General features: G+C 36.2%; 1 protein-coding gene across 2 annotated transcripts in view; it reads left to right on the top strand.

Annotated features, from left to right (window-relative positions):
- tnfrsf1b (tumor necrosis factor receptor superfamily, member 1B) overlaps positions 1-17,173 on the top strand; it is a 29,179-nt gene that overhangs the window by 11,779 nt on the left and 227 nt on the right. The window contains exons 3-10 of one of the 2 annotated variants that reach the window (XM_062037549.1): positions 4,878-4,983; positions 9,350-9,475; positions 9,557-9,715; positions 14,046-14,139; positions 14,207-14,391; positions 14,462-14,554; positions 16,631-16,683; positions 16,778-17,173. The exon at positions 16,778-17,173 is cut by the window's right edge and continues 227 nt beyond it. In XM_062037549.1, coding sequence (XP_061893533.1) covers positions 4,878-4,983; positions 9,350-9,475; positions 9,557-9,715; positions 14,046-14,139; positions 14,207-14,391; positions 14,462-14,554; positions 16,631-16,683; positions 16,778-17,173 — 1,212 coding nt within the window. The remainder of the gene's footprint in view (positions 1-4,877; positions 4,984-9,349; positions 9,476-9,556; positions 9,716-14,045; positions 14,140-14,206; positions 14,392-14,461; positions 14,555-16,630; positions 16,684-16,777) is intronic. The other variant, XM_062037550.1, reaches the window with a different exon arrangement.

Raw genomic sequence — 17,173 nt, forward strand, 5'->3', positions numbered from 1 at the left:
GTGTGTGTGTGTGTGTGTGTGTGTGTGTGTGTGTGTGTGTGTGTGTGTGTGTGTGTGTGTGTGTGTGTGTGTGTGTGTGTGTGTGTGTGTGTGTGTGTGTGTGTGTGTGTGTGTGTGTTTCTACCCTTCTTGAGACATCAACAAGGAAAAGTAGCTTCCATATGAGGACCGATGAACAAGTTAGGATCGAAATCATGGTCCCAATACGGAAAACCATTGCATCTAAAAGAGAATGTCTCATTTGGATGGTCCCAAAAAGGAGGGATTTTTCAAATTGACTGTGTGTTGGTTTTAAAAGTGCGCCCCCTCTTTGTCAACATATGAAATAACAAGTGTGTGTAAAAATTTGAAGTGCTCCCCCTCTGGCCAACATAAGTAATATGTTTGTGTAAGGAATTGAAATGCGCCCCCTTTGGCCAAAATGTATTTAAAAAAATAAAATAAATATGTATATCGAGAGATTCGAGACATACTGTAATAACTTGAAGTAAATGAAGATAAAAAAAAACAATTACAAACAAAAAATTCAAAAACAATTTTTTTACTAAAAGCAGTCTTTTTCTCACAATGTGTCGACTTTTTTCTTATAAAATTGGGAACAATTTCTCATATTCTTTCTGTTTCTATAATATTGCATTATTTTCTCATAAAATTATTACTTTATGTAAAAAAATTTTTTTTTTTTAATGCAAAATGGTGACATTTGTCGTATAAAATTCTGACTTTTATCATAATATTGGCATTTTTTGTTGTTGTTGTAAAATTGTGAAATTTTTGGAGTAAAATAATGACTTTTGTCATAATTTTGCCAAGTAAAATTCCGATTATTATTATAATATTGCCAACATTTTAAGTTTTCTTATACAATTGTGACTTTTGTCGAGTAAAATTGCGACTTTTTTCATGAAATTGCCAACATTTTAAGCTTTTCTTGTAAAATTGCGACTGTTATTGAGTAAAATTCCAACTTTTATTATAATATTGCACAAATGTTCAGTTTTTATTGTAAAATGTTGACTCGCGTTGAGTAAAATTACGACTTTTTTTTATAATACTGCCACTTTCTTGTGAAATTGTGACCTTTTTCTTGTGAAATTACAACTCATTTTTCACAACAAGCTTTTTTATATTTGCATAGTATGTATTTATTATTAATGTTGTAAATACAAATTTGTATATATCTAGAAAGGGTGGTCCTAAAGAGGTAGGCCTTTTTTGGAGGTCTCAAGAAGGTAACAAATACAAGTGTGTGTGTGTGTGTGTGTGTGTGTGTGTGTGTGTGTGTGTGTGTGTGTGTGTGTGTGTGTGTGTGTGTGTGTGTGTGTGTGTGTGTGTGTGTGTGTGTGTGTGTGTGCAAGGTGGGTGCAGGTGTAAGATGGTCTGATCCTGTTTCAAAGCCCACCCTCCACCGCCATTGGTTAGCTTATTGGACGCTTTTGAAAATAAGAATAATTATTATTAGCATGACAGCACAATCGCCAGTTGAGGATACCTAAGGGCAGGCATACCTAATGATATGTCGTCACCATGGAAACTTGAGCTACAGCCACACTATGGCCAGGTAAAACAGGAGTTCAGAACATTCCGTCATTCTCCCATACCGTAAAAGAAAAAAATTCCAAGAACATGTTTTTCAGTTTTGTTTTTTCATATATTTTCAAGCCAATGTGGTTGTTTTGAATTAATTTAATGCATTTTTAATTGTTTCTTTGTTCAATAAATTATCTTAAAATGAAAAAGCTACACAAACTACAAAACAATTAACATTTTCATTACACATTTTTATTCAAGTAAACTCCTTCAACCCCTTACATGAAAATATTATTTTTGATTACTGGCTTTTTAACTTGTTCCCCAGATGGTGCAACATTTTCCCATTCAAAGCATGCAGTAACATTTCCCACCTTTTGCTGTTGTTTGTTGTTCCTTGCTACTACTTCCTTGGTTTTATTGTCAATCCATTTTCATGTTTTGGAATGAATGGTTATTTATTTGTTTAGTAAATTATCTTAAATCCCTCCCACCCCCACCCCCACCAAGGACTGTTTTCACTGCTGGACTCTAGAAAGAGGTTCTGCAGCCTCAGTAGCAGAACCTCCAGGTTCTGTAACAGCTTCTTCCCTCAGGCCATAAGACTCTTGAATGCATCATAATAATCCCCTAAATTCCCACCCAAAATGGATTAACTGGCTGGAATATAAAGACAATATAACATACATCCATAAACGTGGATGCATATGCAAAAGTGCAACATATTTATCTGTACAATAATCTATTTATTTATATCTGCACCTTGTTGCTCTTTTATCCTGCACTACCATGAGCTAATGCAATGACATTTCGTTCTTATCTGTACTGTAAAGTTCAAATTTGAATGACAATAAAAGGAAGTCTAAGTCTAAAATAGAAAAGCTGCACAAAAAGCAACATAAAAAGCCTGTTGAAATCTGTAAAAAAATAAATTTTTCATTCCACATTTATTTTAACATAACGTAATCTAAGTACATACATGAAGATTTTAATTTGGATTCCTGGCTTTTGATTGTGTCCACCAGATGGTGCTATGCATTCCCAATCAAAGCATGCAGCAAAATTCCGTATCTTTTGCAGTTGTTTTTTTTGTAGTTTCTTTCTACTACGTCCTTGGTTTTATTCTCAAGCAATTTTGGTTGTTTTGGAATGAATTTAAAGGATTGTTTGATTATTTCTTTGCTGTATGAAATATATTCAAATAGAAAAGCTACACAAAAAGCAACAACCAATAAACATGCCCCTGGAAAACTGTAAAACATGTAATTGTTCATTTAACGTTTATGTTAACAAACTAATTAAGCACTCACATGAAGATTTTAATTTGGATTCCTGGCTTTTCAACTTGTACACCAGATGGTGCTATGCGTTCCCATTCAAAGCATGCAGCAAAATTCCACATCTTTTGCCATTTTTTTAAATTTCCTTGCTACTACTTCCTTGGTTTTTTTGTCAAGCCATTTTGGTTGTTTTGGAATGAATTTTAAAAAAGTGTTTAATTATTTCTTTGTTCCACAAATTATCATAAAATTAAAAAGCTACACAGAAATCAATGACAAAAAAAACCCGCATATTTTGAAAAAACCCCCCAAAAAAACGATATATATATAATATATATATATATATATATATATATATATATATATATATATATATATATATATATATATATACACTACCGTTCAAAAGTTTGGGGTCACCCAAACAATTTTGTGGAATAGCCTTCATTTCTAAGAACAAGAATAGACTGTCGAGTTTCAGATGAAAGTTCTCTTTTTCTGGCCATTTTGAGCGTTTAATTGACCCCACAAAGGTGATGCTCCAGAAACTCAATCTGCTCAAAGGAAGGTCAGTTTTGTAGCTTCTGTAACGAGCTAAACTGTTTTCAGATGTGTGAACATGATTGCACAAGGGTTTTCTAATCATCAATTAGCCTTCTGAGCCAATGAGCAAACACATTGTACCATTAGAACACTGGAGTGATAGTTGCTGGAAATGGGCCTCTATACACCTATGTAGATATTGCACCAAAAACCAGACATTTGCAGCTACAATAGTCATTTACCACATAAGCAATGTATAGAGTGTATTTCTTTAAAGTTAAGACTAGTTTAAAGTTATCTTCATTGAAAAGTACAGTGCTTTTCCTTCAAAAATAAGGACATTTCAATGTGGCCCCAAACTTTTGAACGGTAGTGTATATTTATAATTTATTTATTTATTTTTTAGATTTTTTTTTTAAACTGATTTACGAATCGTTACAAATAAGAATCGCAATTCATTTGAAATGATTATTTTTTTGACACCTCCTGTAAAAAACAAAAAATTTTATTACACATTTTTCTTGACACACAATTTTAATGCTAAAGTTAAAATTAAAGTACCAATGATTGTCACACACACACTAGGTGTGGCGAAATTATTCTCTGCATTTGACCCATCACCCTTGATCACCCCCTGGGAGGTGAGGGGAGCAGTGAGCAGCAGCGGTGGCCGCGCCCGGGAATCATTTTTGGTGATTTAACCCCCAATTCCAACCCTTGATGCTGAGTGTCAAGCAGGGAGGTAATGGGTCCCATTTTTTTGTAGTCTTTGGTATGACTCGGCCGGGGTTTGAACTCACGACCTACCGATCTCAGGGCGGACAATGTGATACATTTAATCTAATCCCTAACATTTGTATTTGGATTACTGATTTTTCAACTTGTCCACATGTTGGTGCCACTGTTTCCCATTCAAAGCATGCAGCAACACTGCACACCTTTTGCTGTTTTTTGTTGTTCCTTGCTACCACTTCCTTGTTACTTTTGCTTTTTATTATTAGATAATGGTTTGTGTATGTGTGCGTGTGTTTCTAATATTTTTCACTAAAAAACACTTTCTGTATGTAACAATACTGGCCTTTAAAGTATTAGAATTGGTATTTTAAATGTATATTTCAGGCAGAAGTCACTTAAAGTGTAGACAAAATATTGATATAAATAATTTGTGAATAGGGGTTTTTGAAAAGTTGACATTTTTGGTCTTTTGTGTTGAATTCATTAAAAAAAAACATCGCTTCAAGTTATCATTTGGAAGCGGTTTGTTTTGTTTGTTGTTAGCAGTATTCTGCAAAAACACACGATATTGCTGACGATCATAATAACGTGTGCAGTCACAAAAAACTTGGCGTCACGGTCCACTTGCATCGCTGCCAAGTGGTGCAATGACCATGCCGATCCAACAGATTGAGATGTACCTGCAGGTTGAAGTGAAACAGCCGTGATTTTACAATCATGGTTCTAATTGGTGGGCCTTGGTGGAGGTCAGAGTAATATACACAAGTGTTCCTCTGTTTCCCCCTCCAGGTGTTAGCGCTGCCCTATCAGGCTGAGCTCGGCATAAAGTGCATCAATCCAGATCGAGAGTACCTGCTGGAGGCTTTAGGACTGTGCTGCAGCAAGTGCCGACCTGGTAAACTTGAAACTCATCAAGTAACATGCACAAACTGGCATTTATGGATTTGTTCCGAAATAGCATAGTGGTTGACAAGGAAGTATTTATTTGGTAACCTGAGAAACTACCTAAGAAAAACATTGCTCATAATAAAGACGATCGCTCCCTGAATCAATAGCTGATCGTAACTCACTCACATGAACTCGCATAGTTCTGGTGAAAAGTTTCCCGAAGTTGAGTCTGCTGACTCAACAGAAACACCACAGACTCACATGACTTATTTAAATTGGTGCACTTGTTGAGTCAGCAGATTCACCAAAGACAGCATGGACTCAGATTACTCATTTTAGTTGGTTCTCAGCTTGAGTCTGCGGACTCATATTGTTCAGTTCTATCACTGAAAAACAATACAATCAGACGATTCTGTTAAATTGACGTACTGATTCGAGTCAGTGGATTTATCGCCGCCAACGTCGTCTCAGATCATTCATTTCAGTGCTTCTTCACTCGAGTCGGGGGACTCACTGAAAACACATCAGGCTCAGATGATTCATTTGAATTGATTCACTTTTTTGAGTCTGTGGATTCCCTGAAAAACACAGCAGCCTCACATGATTTACTTGAATTTATTCACTGCTTTGAGTCAGTGGATTCACCCAACGACCGCATACCTGAATTATTCATTTATTTTGAATTTAGACTTAGACTTAGACAAACTTTATTGATCCACAAGGTAAATTGTTCCACACAGTAGCTCAGTTGCAAAGGATGGAAAGGATAATGCAGGTATAAAGTAGACTAAAAATGTACCATAGTAGCAATATAAAATATAACATATATGTACACTGCAAAAACTGAAATCTAAGTAAGATTAAATATCTCAAATATGGGTGATATTTGCTTATTTTCTGTCTAATAAGATAATTCTTCTCAATAAGCAGATTTTATGTTAAGAGTGTTTTACTTGTTTTAAGGGTTTTGGTCCTAAATGATCTCAGTAAGACATTACAGCTTGTTGCTGAGATGTTATGACCTATATTGAGTAAAACATGCTTGAAACTAGAATATCAACTGTTGCAAAGCTGTGTCATCAACACTCGCAAGTATAAAACTACTTTTTTAAAGTAAAAATTTCTTATTTCAAGCATGAAAAAAAAAATCATGATTTTGACACAATTGTGTCTCATAATTAAAACAGATGACAGCCCAATTGACTTTGCTGTTTTATTTTCAATGAAACAATAGAAAATACGTACTCATATAGTAGTACAGTTGGCACAGTACAGTAAACTGACAGTTAATATTTAAATATTTGACATTTCAAACTATTTTGAACAAAAATAGTTCATGCACATTCAGATAAATTCCTCAAAATGACAATTAAAAAATTTTTGGCCGGGGGCCGGGCTGTATATATGCGCACTAATTGACTGAAAGAGCATGCACTTGGCGCAATGATGTCATGTTATCGATGGAAAAACGCATTTTTAGACCATATGATTTGCCTGAGCGGCTAGGAGACCCCGAGAGTAACAAGCGGATGCCTTGTTGCCTTTCCAATACATTAATTTTTAGTATAAGTTTGCTGGTTTCAAGAAATGTAATGCCGAGCGCATATCATTATGTCAAGATAATGGCACTAGCATTTACTTAATTTAAGAATATTTTTCAACATATTGAGCAAAAAGGTCTTTTTTTTTCTACCAAGAAAAGTGCACTTGTTATTAGTGAGAATATACTTATTTTAAGGTATTTGTGGGTTCATTGAGGTTAGCTAATTTTACTTGTTTTGGAAAGTCTTGACAAGCCAAATTTTCTTGTTCTATTGGCAGATAATTTTGCTTAGTTCAAATAAAATACCCCTAATTTTTGTATTTTTTTTCCCTTGTTTTTGAACACTGACTTTTTGCAGTGTAATATTTACATATTATCTACCCAGTATATAATATATAGTGATATATTATTATTTGATATTATATTTTTATATGATATATACAATATATAACAAATCCCAAATCACCCAATGGCCACATACTCGGATTATTCATTTGACATGATTCACTGTTTCGAATCAGTGGACTCACCAAAAACCCAGCATACTGAGATAATTCATTTGAATTGAATCAATGTTTCGAGTCTGTGGACTCACCAAAATCACAACATACTCAGATGATTCATTTAAATTGATTCACCTTTTCAAGTCAGTGGATTCACTGAAAAAACACAGCAGCCTCAGATGATTTATTCAAATGTATTCACCTGTTTTGAGTCCGTGAACTCACCCAACGACCGCATACCTAGATTATTCATTTATTTTGAATTACTGTTTCAATTTTGTGGACTCACTAAAAAACACAGCATACTCAGATGATTCATTTATATCAGGGGTCCCCAAACTTTTTGACTCGGGGGCCACATTGTGTTAAAAAAATTTGGCCGGGGGCCGGGCTGTATATATATGTATATATATATATATATATATATATGTACACTACCGTTCAAAAGTTTGGGGTCACATTGAAATGTCCTTATTTTTGAAGGAAAAGCACTGTACTTTTCAATGAAGATAACTTTAAACTAGTCTTAACTTTAAAAGAAATACACTCTATACATTGCTAATGTGGTAAATGACTATTCTAGCTGCAAATGTCTGGTTTTTGGTGCAATATCTACATAGGTGTATAGAGGCCCATTTCTAGCAACTATCACTCCAGTGTTCTAATGGTACAATGTGTTTGCTCATTGGCTCAGAAGGCTAATTGATGATTAGAAAACCCTTGTGCAATCATGTTCACACATCTGAAAACAGTTTAGCTCGTTACAGAAGCTACAAAATTGACCTTCCTTTGAGTAGATTGAGTTTCTGGAGCATCACATTTGTGGGGTCAATTAAACGCTCAAAATGGCCAGAAAAAGATAACTTTTATCTGAAATTCGACAGTCTATTCTTGTTCTTAGAAATGAAGGCTATTCCACAAAATTGTTTGGGTGACCCCAAACTTACATATATACACTGTCTTTATAATCCGTTTTGTCATTTAACATCAATTAACGTGTTCATCAACATTTAACATTGTCACGTTATCGATGGGAAAATTCATTTTTAGACAGTATGATTGGCCTGAGCGGGTAGGAGACACCGAGAGTAACAAGCGGTAGAAAATGGATTAGAAAGGAAAGATTAAAAAAAAAAATACATTAAAAAAATAAATTAATTAATTTCAAAAATTTTTTTTACTTGGGACTTCCAGTGGGCCGGATTTTGGATGTTGGGGGGCCGGATCCGACAATTCATTTGAATTTATTCACTCCTCTGAGTTAGTGGATTCATTCAACAACCACATACTTGGATTATTCATTTAATGTTATTCACCATTTTGAGTCTTTTGATTCACCAAAAAAACAGCATACCCAGATGATTCATTTTAATTGCTTCACTGTTTCGAGTCAATGGATTCACCCAATGGCCACATACTCTGATGATTCATTTGAATTGATTCACTGTTTCGAATCAGTAGACTCACCAAAAGCCCAACATGCTCAGATAATTCATTTAATTGATTCACTTTTTCAAGTCAGTAGAGTCTCCAAAAACACAGCAGTCTCAGATGATTCATTTGAATTGATTCACTGTTTTGAGTTAGTGGATTTACCCAACAACCACATACTTGGATTATTCGTTTAATGTTATTCACCATTTCGAGTCTTTTGATTCACCAAAAACCCAGCATACTCAAATTATTTATTTGAATTGATTCACTGTTTCGAGTCACTGGATTCACCCAATGGCCACATAATCTGATAATTTATTTCGAATTGATTCCCTGTTTCGAATCAGTCGACTCACCAAAATCACAGCATTCTGAGATGATTCATTTGAATTGATTCACTTTTTTTAGTCAGTTGACTCACCAAAAACACATCTTACTCCGATGATTCATTTGAATTGATTCACTCCTTTGAGTTAGTGCATTCACCCACCAACCACATACTTGGATTATTCATTTAATGTTATTCACCATTTTGAATCTGTTGATTCACCATAAACACAGTGTACTCAAATTAGTCATTTGAATTATTTCACTGTTTCGAGTGACTGGATTCGCCCAATGGCCACATACTCTGATGATTCATTTGAATTGATTCACTGTTTCAAATCAGTGGACTCACTAGATTATTAGGAATACATGATAAATAAATTTACTTCATCATTTTGAGTGAAAAATAACAAAATTAACATTAAAGGAAACAATTGCGGGTTATCCGAAACGTTATTTGTTGCTGATTGTGGTGGGAATCGAACCCAGTGCAGGGGACAAAAACTCTCTTTTGAATAAGTGCAAGCGAACCCAAATTACGTCCGTGACGTGTTGTTTGCTCACAGGGCGTCGACTGACGCAGGAGTGCAATGAAACAGCAGACAGTGTGTGTGAGACGTGTGGACGCGACCAATACATGGAGAGTTGGAACTACGCCCCAAACTGCTTCTCTTGCGCCAAATGCAGAACTTGTCAGTAGCTCCCTATCTAATCTTCGCTTCTGTTGACTTTTTTGTCGTATTTACACGGCGGTGTTTTCTGTGCGTGAGCAGACAAAGGCTTGCAGTTCACCCAAGTCTGCCTCTCTACCGCCATGTCCAAGTGTGAGTGTCGACCTGGCATGTACTGCATCATGGAGTCCGATGAGCAACACTGCACTGAATGTTTACATCACACTGCTTGCAAAGCTGGTTATGGAGTCTCTGTGCCAGGTACCCAGATTCTCACCATTTCACTTGTATATCATCATATCATTTACATTGTATGTATCAGTACATTTGAGCAGGACAAAGTTATACATACACACACTTGTACAACCCTTATTAGATATTAAAAATACAAATGTACATTTTCAGAGGTTCTAAAAACACAAAATAAATAGTGACTGTAGTTTTACAATTTAGTATTGGTTACTTCTATTGTTTTTGTATGTATTTTATTGCAAACTACCGTATTTTTCGGACTATAAGTCGCAGTTTTTTTCATAGTTTGGCCGGGGGTGCGACTTATACTCAGGAGCGACTTATGTGTGAAATTATTAACACATTACCGTAAAATATCAAATAATATTATTTAGCTCATTCACGTAAGAGACTAGACGTATAAGATTTCATGGGATTTAGCGATTAGGAGTGACAGAGTGTTTGGTAAACGTATAGCATGTTCTATATGTTATAGTTATTTGAATGACTCTTACCATAATATGTTACGTTAACATACCAGGCACGTTCTCAGTTGGTTATTTATGCCTCATATAACGTACACTTATTCAGCCTGTTGTTCACTATTCTTTATTTATTTTAAATTGCCTTTCAAATGTCTATTCTTGGTGTTGGCTTTTATCAAATACATTTCCATAAAAATGCGATTTATACTCCAGTGCGACTTATATATGTTTTTTTCCTTCTTTATTAAGCATTTTCGGCTGGTGAGACTTATACTCCGGAGCGACTTATACTCTGAAAAATACGGTAACTGCAGGTCAATAATATTTTGAGTGCAACTGTTTATATTAGAGATGTGGCGTTCGCGAACAAATCTAATCTTTTGAATGGCTCTTTAAAATGAACAATTAGAGCCGATTCCCAGTTTTGAGCTGTTCGTTTGGGAGCTGTTTTTTATGCACATACAAATTTAGTGTTAAATGGTAGGGACAAGCGGTAGAAAATGGATGGATGGATGGATGGGTAAATGGGTTATACTTGTATAGCGTTTTTCTACCTTCAAGGTACTCAAAGTGCTTTGATTCTGTTCCCACATTCACACACACACGTTCACACAAGGCCCTAACCCCGACGCATCAGGAGCAAGGGTGAAGTGTCTTGTTGGCAATTGCCCAGTCTGTACATCGTGCGACCCGACTGGCAATTGGACCAGAAAATCAGTCAGAGTTAAAGGAAATTTGGCAGAATTTGGAGTAACAATTTTTAAATAAAAAATAAATAAATAAAAAATATGTACATAAATATTTCGTTTTATAATTTTTTTAATATTTTTTCTTTTATTTATTTATGATTTTTTTTCCTACTTGCATTCACTTTTCGGGTTCATTATTATGAAGGGTAGTAGTTTAAGCATACACTCACCAGGTATGGTAGTATAATTTTGTACTCACAATTTTTTTACGTCCTAATTTTTATTGTGGTTTTATTTATATTATTTGTATCCATTAATGAATTGTATTTTTATTTGTATATGTTTTCTATACTGTTAAAATTCTACCCATTCTTAGGTGAGGGAAAATTGTAACTAGTGATGTCACTGCCAAAGCATGGAAAATTGCAATTTAAAATACAATTATAGTTAATATTTCAGATTAATTCCCACCAATAGAGTAATATTTGTGTAAATAAATTTTTTCTGATCTACTTCTTATTGTATAACTGATACTAGTGATTGTTTCCTTGATTCAAAAAAGAAAACTACAATAACGAGCCAGTCTTTTGAAAGGAACGGCTCCTCAAGATCTGGCTCCCTTCCGAGAGCCATAAGTCCCATCTCTAGTATATATAGTAACATAATAATAATACAGACTGTATTACAATATTGCATGTTCGTTTGTAGCGTTTTTATTATTTAAACAGCATAATAATAACGAGAAAATAACATTTTAACACACGCGAACACATTAAGTATATGACTAAATCCCATGCTTTAATGTATTATAATCTATTTTGGTATTATGCATGCATATACTTACAGCAATAATTATTATAATATATTATTATGTTATTTTATACAATAATCATAACGTTGATAATAGGGACATTCAGAAATAATATAACCTGCAATGAGGAGTGTATCATAACAATGGCATTCTCATTTTCACACGCATACACATAGTTTGTATACTGTATTTGCATTTCTTATTTTCTATTATTATCAAAATAGTGTATATACATGGTAATAATTAGATACATTTGTGTTTGTCTCGGTCAAATTCGAGAGACTTGAAAATATTATCATCATTGTTACCTTATTTTATTTATTTGTTTAAAACAAATACTGAATGAATTATCTTTAAAAAAATTAAAAGAAGAATAAGCTTAAACATGCTATTCACTGGTTAAAAAATGATATGTTGTCATTTGTGCAAAATTAATTGTTCGCTTAATAAATACAATTATTTCAAATACTATTTTAAATTGTTAATTTCACCACGTAGTTGAGCAAATCCTTTGAAATAAGAATGCAACCAAATTGTAAATATTGCACACAATACAACTGATTATGTCACCTTGTACAACAACACTCACTGGACATTTTATTAGGCACGCCTGCACACACCAATATTCAAGATTCAAGGTGCTTTATTGTTGTCCATTCTTTAACATGTACAAGACACATAAGAACTGAAATTTCATTTTCGGCACAGTCCCACTAAGAGCAAACATACGTTACAAGGGGACAAGACGGGACCGCCAACGGATCAGCCACTTACAGCGCTCCTTAAAAAAGGTGGGAAAAAGGTGACATTGGGAAAGGGGGAAGAGTAAAAAAAGTATCAGTCTAAGGCTGGACATGTAATCACAACAACTCGCAACAGAGGGGGGGAGGGTTGGGGCCCTGGAGGCCGGCTGCCGCTATAAAGCGCTACTCAGCCATCCACAACCCCGATATACATCCATCCATTATATCCCATATAATAGTTATACCTAGGGATGATGTTTGATAAGGAATTATCGAGTTCGAGCCTATTATCGAATCCTCTTATCGAACCGATTCCTTATCGATTCTCTTATCGAGTCCAGATAGGTTGTTGTATATGGAAAAAAACACACAATATTTGGTTTAACAAAAGCTCACTTTTATTATATAATAAAAAAAATACAATCTAATAAATAAATAAATATTGACTGTTACCCACCTAAAAAAATAAAATAAAATAAATAAATATTGACTGTTGATACCCAAAGTATATTAAGTGGGATTTTTCAGAGAAACAAATATATACAGTAACACAAAAACAACCTGTCTCTGTGATCACTATAGGTGTATAAATAATAATATAGTGTTAAATAAAATCAGTCCCTTGGGCACAAAACTGAAAATAATACAGCTCTCCAAAAAGTGCACTTCTGCTGCTATTTGACATAACTGTTTGTTATGATGCTTTAACATTTTTGCACTTTATTTCTTTATTGAAAGAAAATTCTATGAAGAGAAAAGTTCTTTGCAAATGTGGTTACAATGCTAAAAAATGAAAAGTTAAAGCTAAAAAAAGAAATACACTTTATTGAGTTAACATTATTTCTCTATAGGGGGAAAAATGTTATGAGCGAGAGAATATAACAACTACACTACCCAGCATGCAACGGGAGTTACGAGCATGCGCGGTAGCCCCGAAAAGTGTTGCATGTTGCCACGCTGTGAAAGTAAACATCAAGAACTCAGCCAACACGCCTAGTCTGCATTATTTATAATTAGACAGACAACACATCTACAGTGTGATTTTGTTTTGTTTACAAGGAAAGAAAAACAAAAGTTAAAAAAGGGAGATATGTTGTATATATATGTATGTGCTGCGGTTGTTTTAAGAACGTTGCGACAGCTGCCGTAAAGGAGGTGCGTTGCTAGCCTGGTTGCTATGTTTCCGGTTGGTCGTAAAAGTGTTCGTCATGTGTTTTACCCTGCTAAAATCTCTCAGTAAAGTTATTCGATGGATGATAGCTTTTGTTTTGAACTTTATTACACCTTGGAGCGCTTTTTCCCGTCCATTGTTTTCCTGCTTTCGCTATCTGCGCCTAATGACTGAGCTACGTGACGTCAATTCTTGTGATGTCCCACGGAGCATTTCTGGTCGGGACGGGATTCGAATAAAGAATCAACTCTTTTCCTTTACTATAGTGGTCTCGATGACGGGTACCGGTTCTCAAAAAGGGATTCGAGTCCGAGGACTCGGTTCTTTTCTTATCAAACAACCGGGAAAACCGGTTTCATCCCTAGTTATACCTCTGCAAAGACAACAATGCTCACTTTTCATTGACACCGTTAGATATTTTACAAACTAGCTCATGTTTAGGCTTTTTGTTTTTTCCCCAGGAACATCAAACGCAAACGTGAAGTGTAAACAATGCAGTGACGGAACGTTCTCCGACGTCTCCTCGGCAGTGGAGCCCTGTAGGCCACATAAATCGTGAGTGTGACTTGGCTTCATCGCAGTGTTTGCACCTTATTCCTTTTCTTCGCTTCTTTGTGTGCAGCTGTCACGGGAGACCTGTCTTAAAAGCAGGGACGTCAACCTGGGACACCGTGTGTGAAGCTGACCCACTGCTGCCACACGTCCAAACAAGTGGACATGCCAATCAAACTTACAGTTCAATTTCTACAACATCACCTGATTCTGTGCTGTCATCTCCAAAAAGCCTGGGATCTGACACGAAACACGGTATGATGCCTTGAGATTATGTTCTTTTTTTAAGCAGTAATAACCAAACCGCACTAACCTTCGTCAACAGATGCAGCAGTCGCCAGCGTTGTTGGCGTGGTCGCGTTCTTCATCATTGTCGCCGTCATTCTGCTGATCATTTACAAGACAATACGCGCGAAAGGTAATCTGCAAAAAAGAAAAGAAACAAGGCTTAAAGGCTGAATACAAGTAACTAGTGTGCAGCGTAGCTTCGTTGTCAGCAACTAAACCAGACCTGGGCATTCTGCGGCCCGCGGGCCGCATCCGGCCCTTTGTGCGTCCCTGTCCGGCCCGCGTGAGGCCAATTATAAATTACAAAATAAATTTTAAAAAGTATCTATGTCGAGTGTGCAATACAACGGTGCTGCTTTTGTTTTGAAAATCGTTATTTGTATTACTTCCGTGTGGACGTATGCGTGATTGTGAGTGAATGTGAACAACTGCAATTACAAAATAAAGTTGAAAAAACATCTATGTCCTGCGCGCAATACAACTGTGCTGCTTTTATTTTGAAAAGTATTATTTATGGGCGTGTGTCCGTGTGTAACCTGCGAGTGAAGGTGCACATGCAGCGACAAGTGATGCACGGTTTACACCCGAGACGCCAAAAAGAGAAAAGTTGATGAGGAATGCCGTGTTTTCAACAAGACATGAACTGCAAAGCAACGTCCCCTCACCTAAGGTGCGTGCCTGCGCAATTGCGCACTGTTCAAGCGTCCGCTGCGCGCAGCAAGTATATGCCGCGCACCAAATCAAATCCCATCTGAATTATAAACAAAATAAACATATTTATTCTATGGAATTTTGCAATGCAACTCTGAGTGACAGTGACAACAAGCGGCCCTAACGGTGTTCGTCAACACCGTTCAATTGAACACCGTTCAATTATTGTAACGTCTATCGAGATGCTTCGAGGACAGGAATTATATCGATCACTTTATTGAACAAAACTGTTTATATTCGGACATAACCACACCAAAAACATGAGTAAAACAATTCTATCTCGAAAAACTAGTCATTTTCTGCCGTACAAACCAGGCCAAAACCAACTTGTCATCTGTCACCAACACGCATAGCACTAAACCACTGGTGCGTTTAAGGCCACACAAAAAGTCGGACAACTCAAACACCACACAAAGTTACACTATGACTCCTCAGTCATACGTGTGCTTATTTTACTGTCATTTATTATTAATGTTAATTTATATATATTAGTCATGGAATGCTGTTACACACACTATGTTGAAGTATTACTATTATTATTATTATTATTATTATTTATCTTACGGTATATATCAAAAATAATATTGAGCAAAATTTAATTGAAATATTGTCGATGTGGCCCTCCAGCAGTGCTCGGGTAGCTCATGCGGCCCCCGGTAAAAATTAATTGCCCACCCCTGAACTAAACCAAACAAATCGTTTTCAACTTGCTTGTTTTTGGTTTTTATTATTTAGCTATGTATTCTAGCAAAGTGGTCCCCAACCTTTTTGTAGCTGGGGACCGGTCAACGCTTGAAAATTTGTCCCACGGACCGGGGGTGGGGGGAGGATTTTTTATTTTTTTATTTATTTATTTTTTTCCATAAAGAAATACAATCATGTGTGCTTACGGACTGTATCCCTGCAGACTGTATTGATCTATATTGACATACACATACACAATATGTATATATTGTGTTTTTTATGTTAATTTAATTTAATTTTATTTATTTATTTTTATTTTTATTTTTTTTTTAATTTCTTGCGCGGCCCGGTACCAATCGCTCCCTTGCTGGTACCGGTCCGCGGCCCGGTGGTTAGGGACCACTGTTCTACCAAACATCCGTTTACTTTCTTCTAGTCTTTTCTGAGACTGAAAGTGATGTAACACATTTTTGACAAAATAATAGAAGGGAAAATGACACAATATGTTACTGCATATGTCAGCAGACTAATTAGGAGCCTTTGTTTGCTTACTTACTAATAAAAGACAAGTTGTCTTGTATGTTCACTATTTTATTTAAGGAAAAAACTGCAATAAGAAACATGTTTAATGTATCCTAAGATTTTTTGTTAAAATAAAGCCAATAATGCAATTTTTTGTGGTCCCCTTTATTTAGAAAAGTACCGAAAAGTATCGAAATAATTTTAGTACCGGTACCAAAATATTGGTATCGGGACAACACTAGTTGATAGGGTTTTTTATTGCGGTACTAACATGTTTGCTGTCTTGCAGGCACCGGCAGGTTGCAACCTGAAGACAATGCAAATGAAAATGGTGATGATGAAGTGAGTCTTCTTCTTTGGTGTGTCACATGAGATACTCATTTATTAAGCTCGGCCTGAAGCTAACATTTGGATGTCCTTCTCCCCCGCGGTGCAGATCGATGAGGGTCACTTGGGTGAAACTCTGCTGACTCTGGTCGCCTTTCCGCAACAACAGTGTTTGCTGCAGAGAGGGGAGGTCAGCGGGGATTCAGGTCACTGCAGCAGCAGCAGCGACACCGGCAGCCAGGAGTCCGGGGAGTCCACCCAAGTCCTGCAGCAGTCTGCTGCTTCAGAGACCCCCGTTCGACCGACACAGCCCCCTGTCGCCGCCAGTCCGCACGTTAATGTCAACATCACGTTCAACATAGGAGATGGAGACCCACGCCGCACGCAGCCTGCAGGCTTAATGCAGAGACACTCTGACTTGAGCCTTGGACACGAGGAGGAGGGACAAGAGTCCCTCTGCGTCCCACAGCAGGAAGAGGGGAGAGATTTGTTCGCAAATGAAAAT

Source organism: Entelurus aequoreus, linkage group LG26 (assembly GCF_033978785.1).
Source record: "Entelurus aequoreus isolate RoL-2023_Sb linkage group LG26, RoL_Eaeq_v1.1, whole genome shotgun sequence".
NCBI classification, from domain to species: Eukaryota; Metazoa; Chordata; class Actinopteri; order Syngnathiformes; family Syngnathidae; genus Entelurus; species Entelurus aequoreus.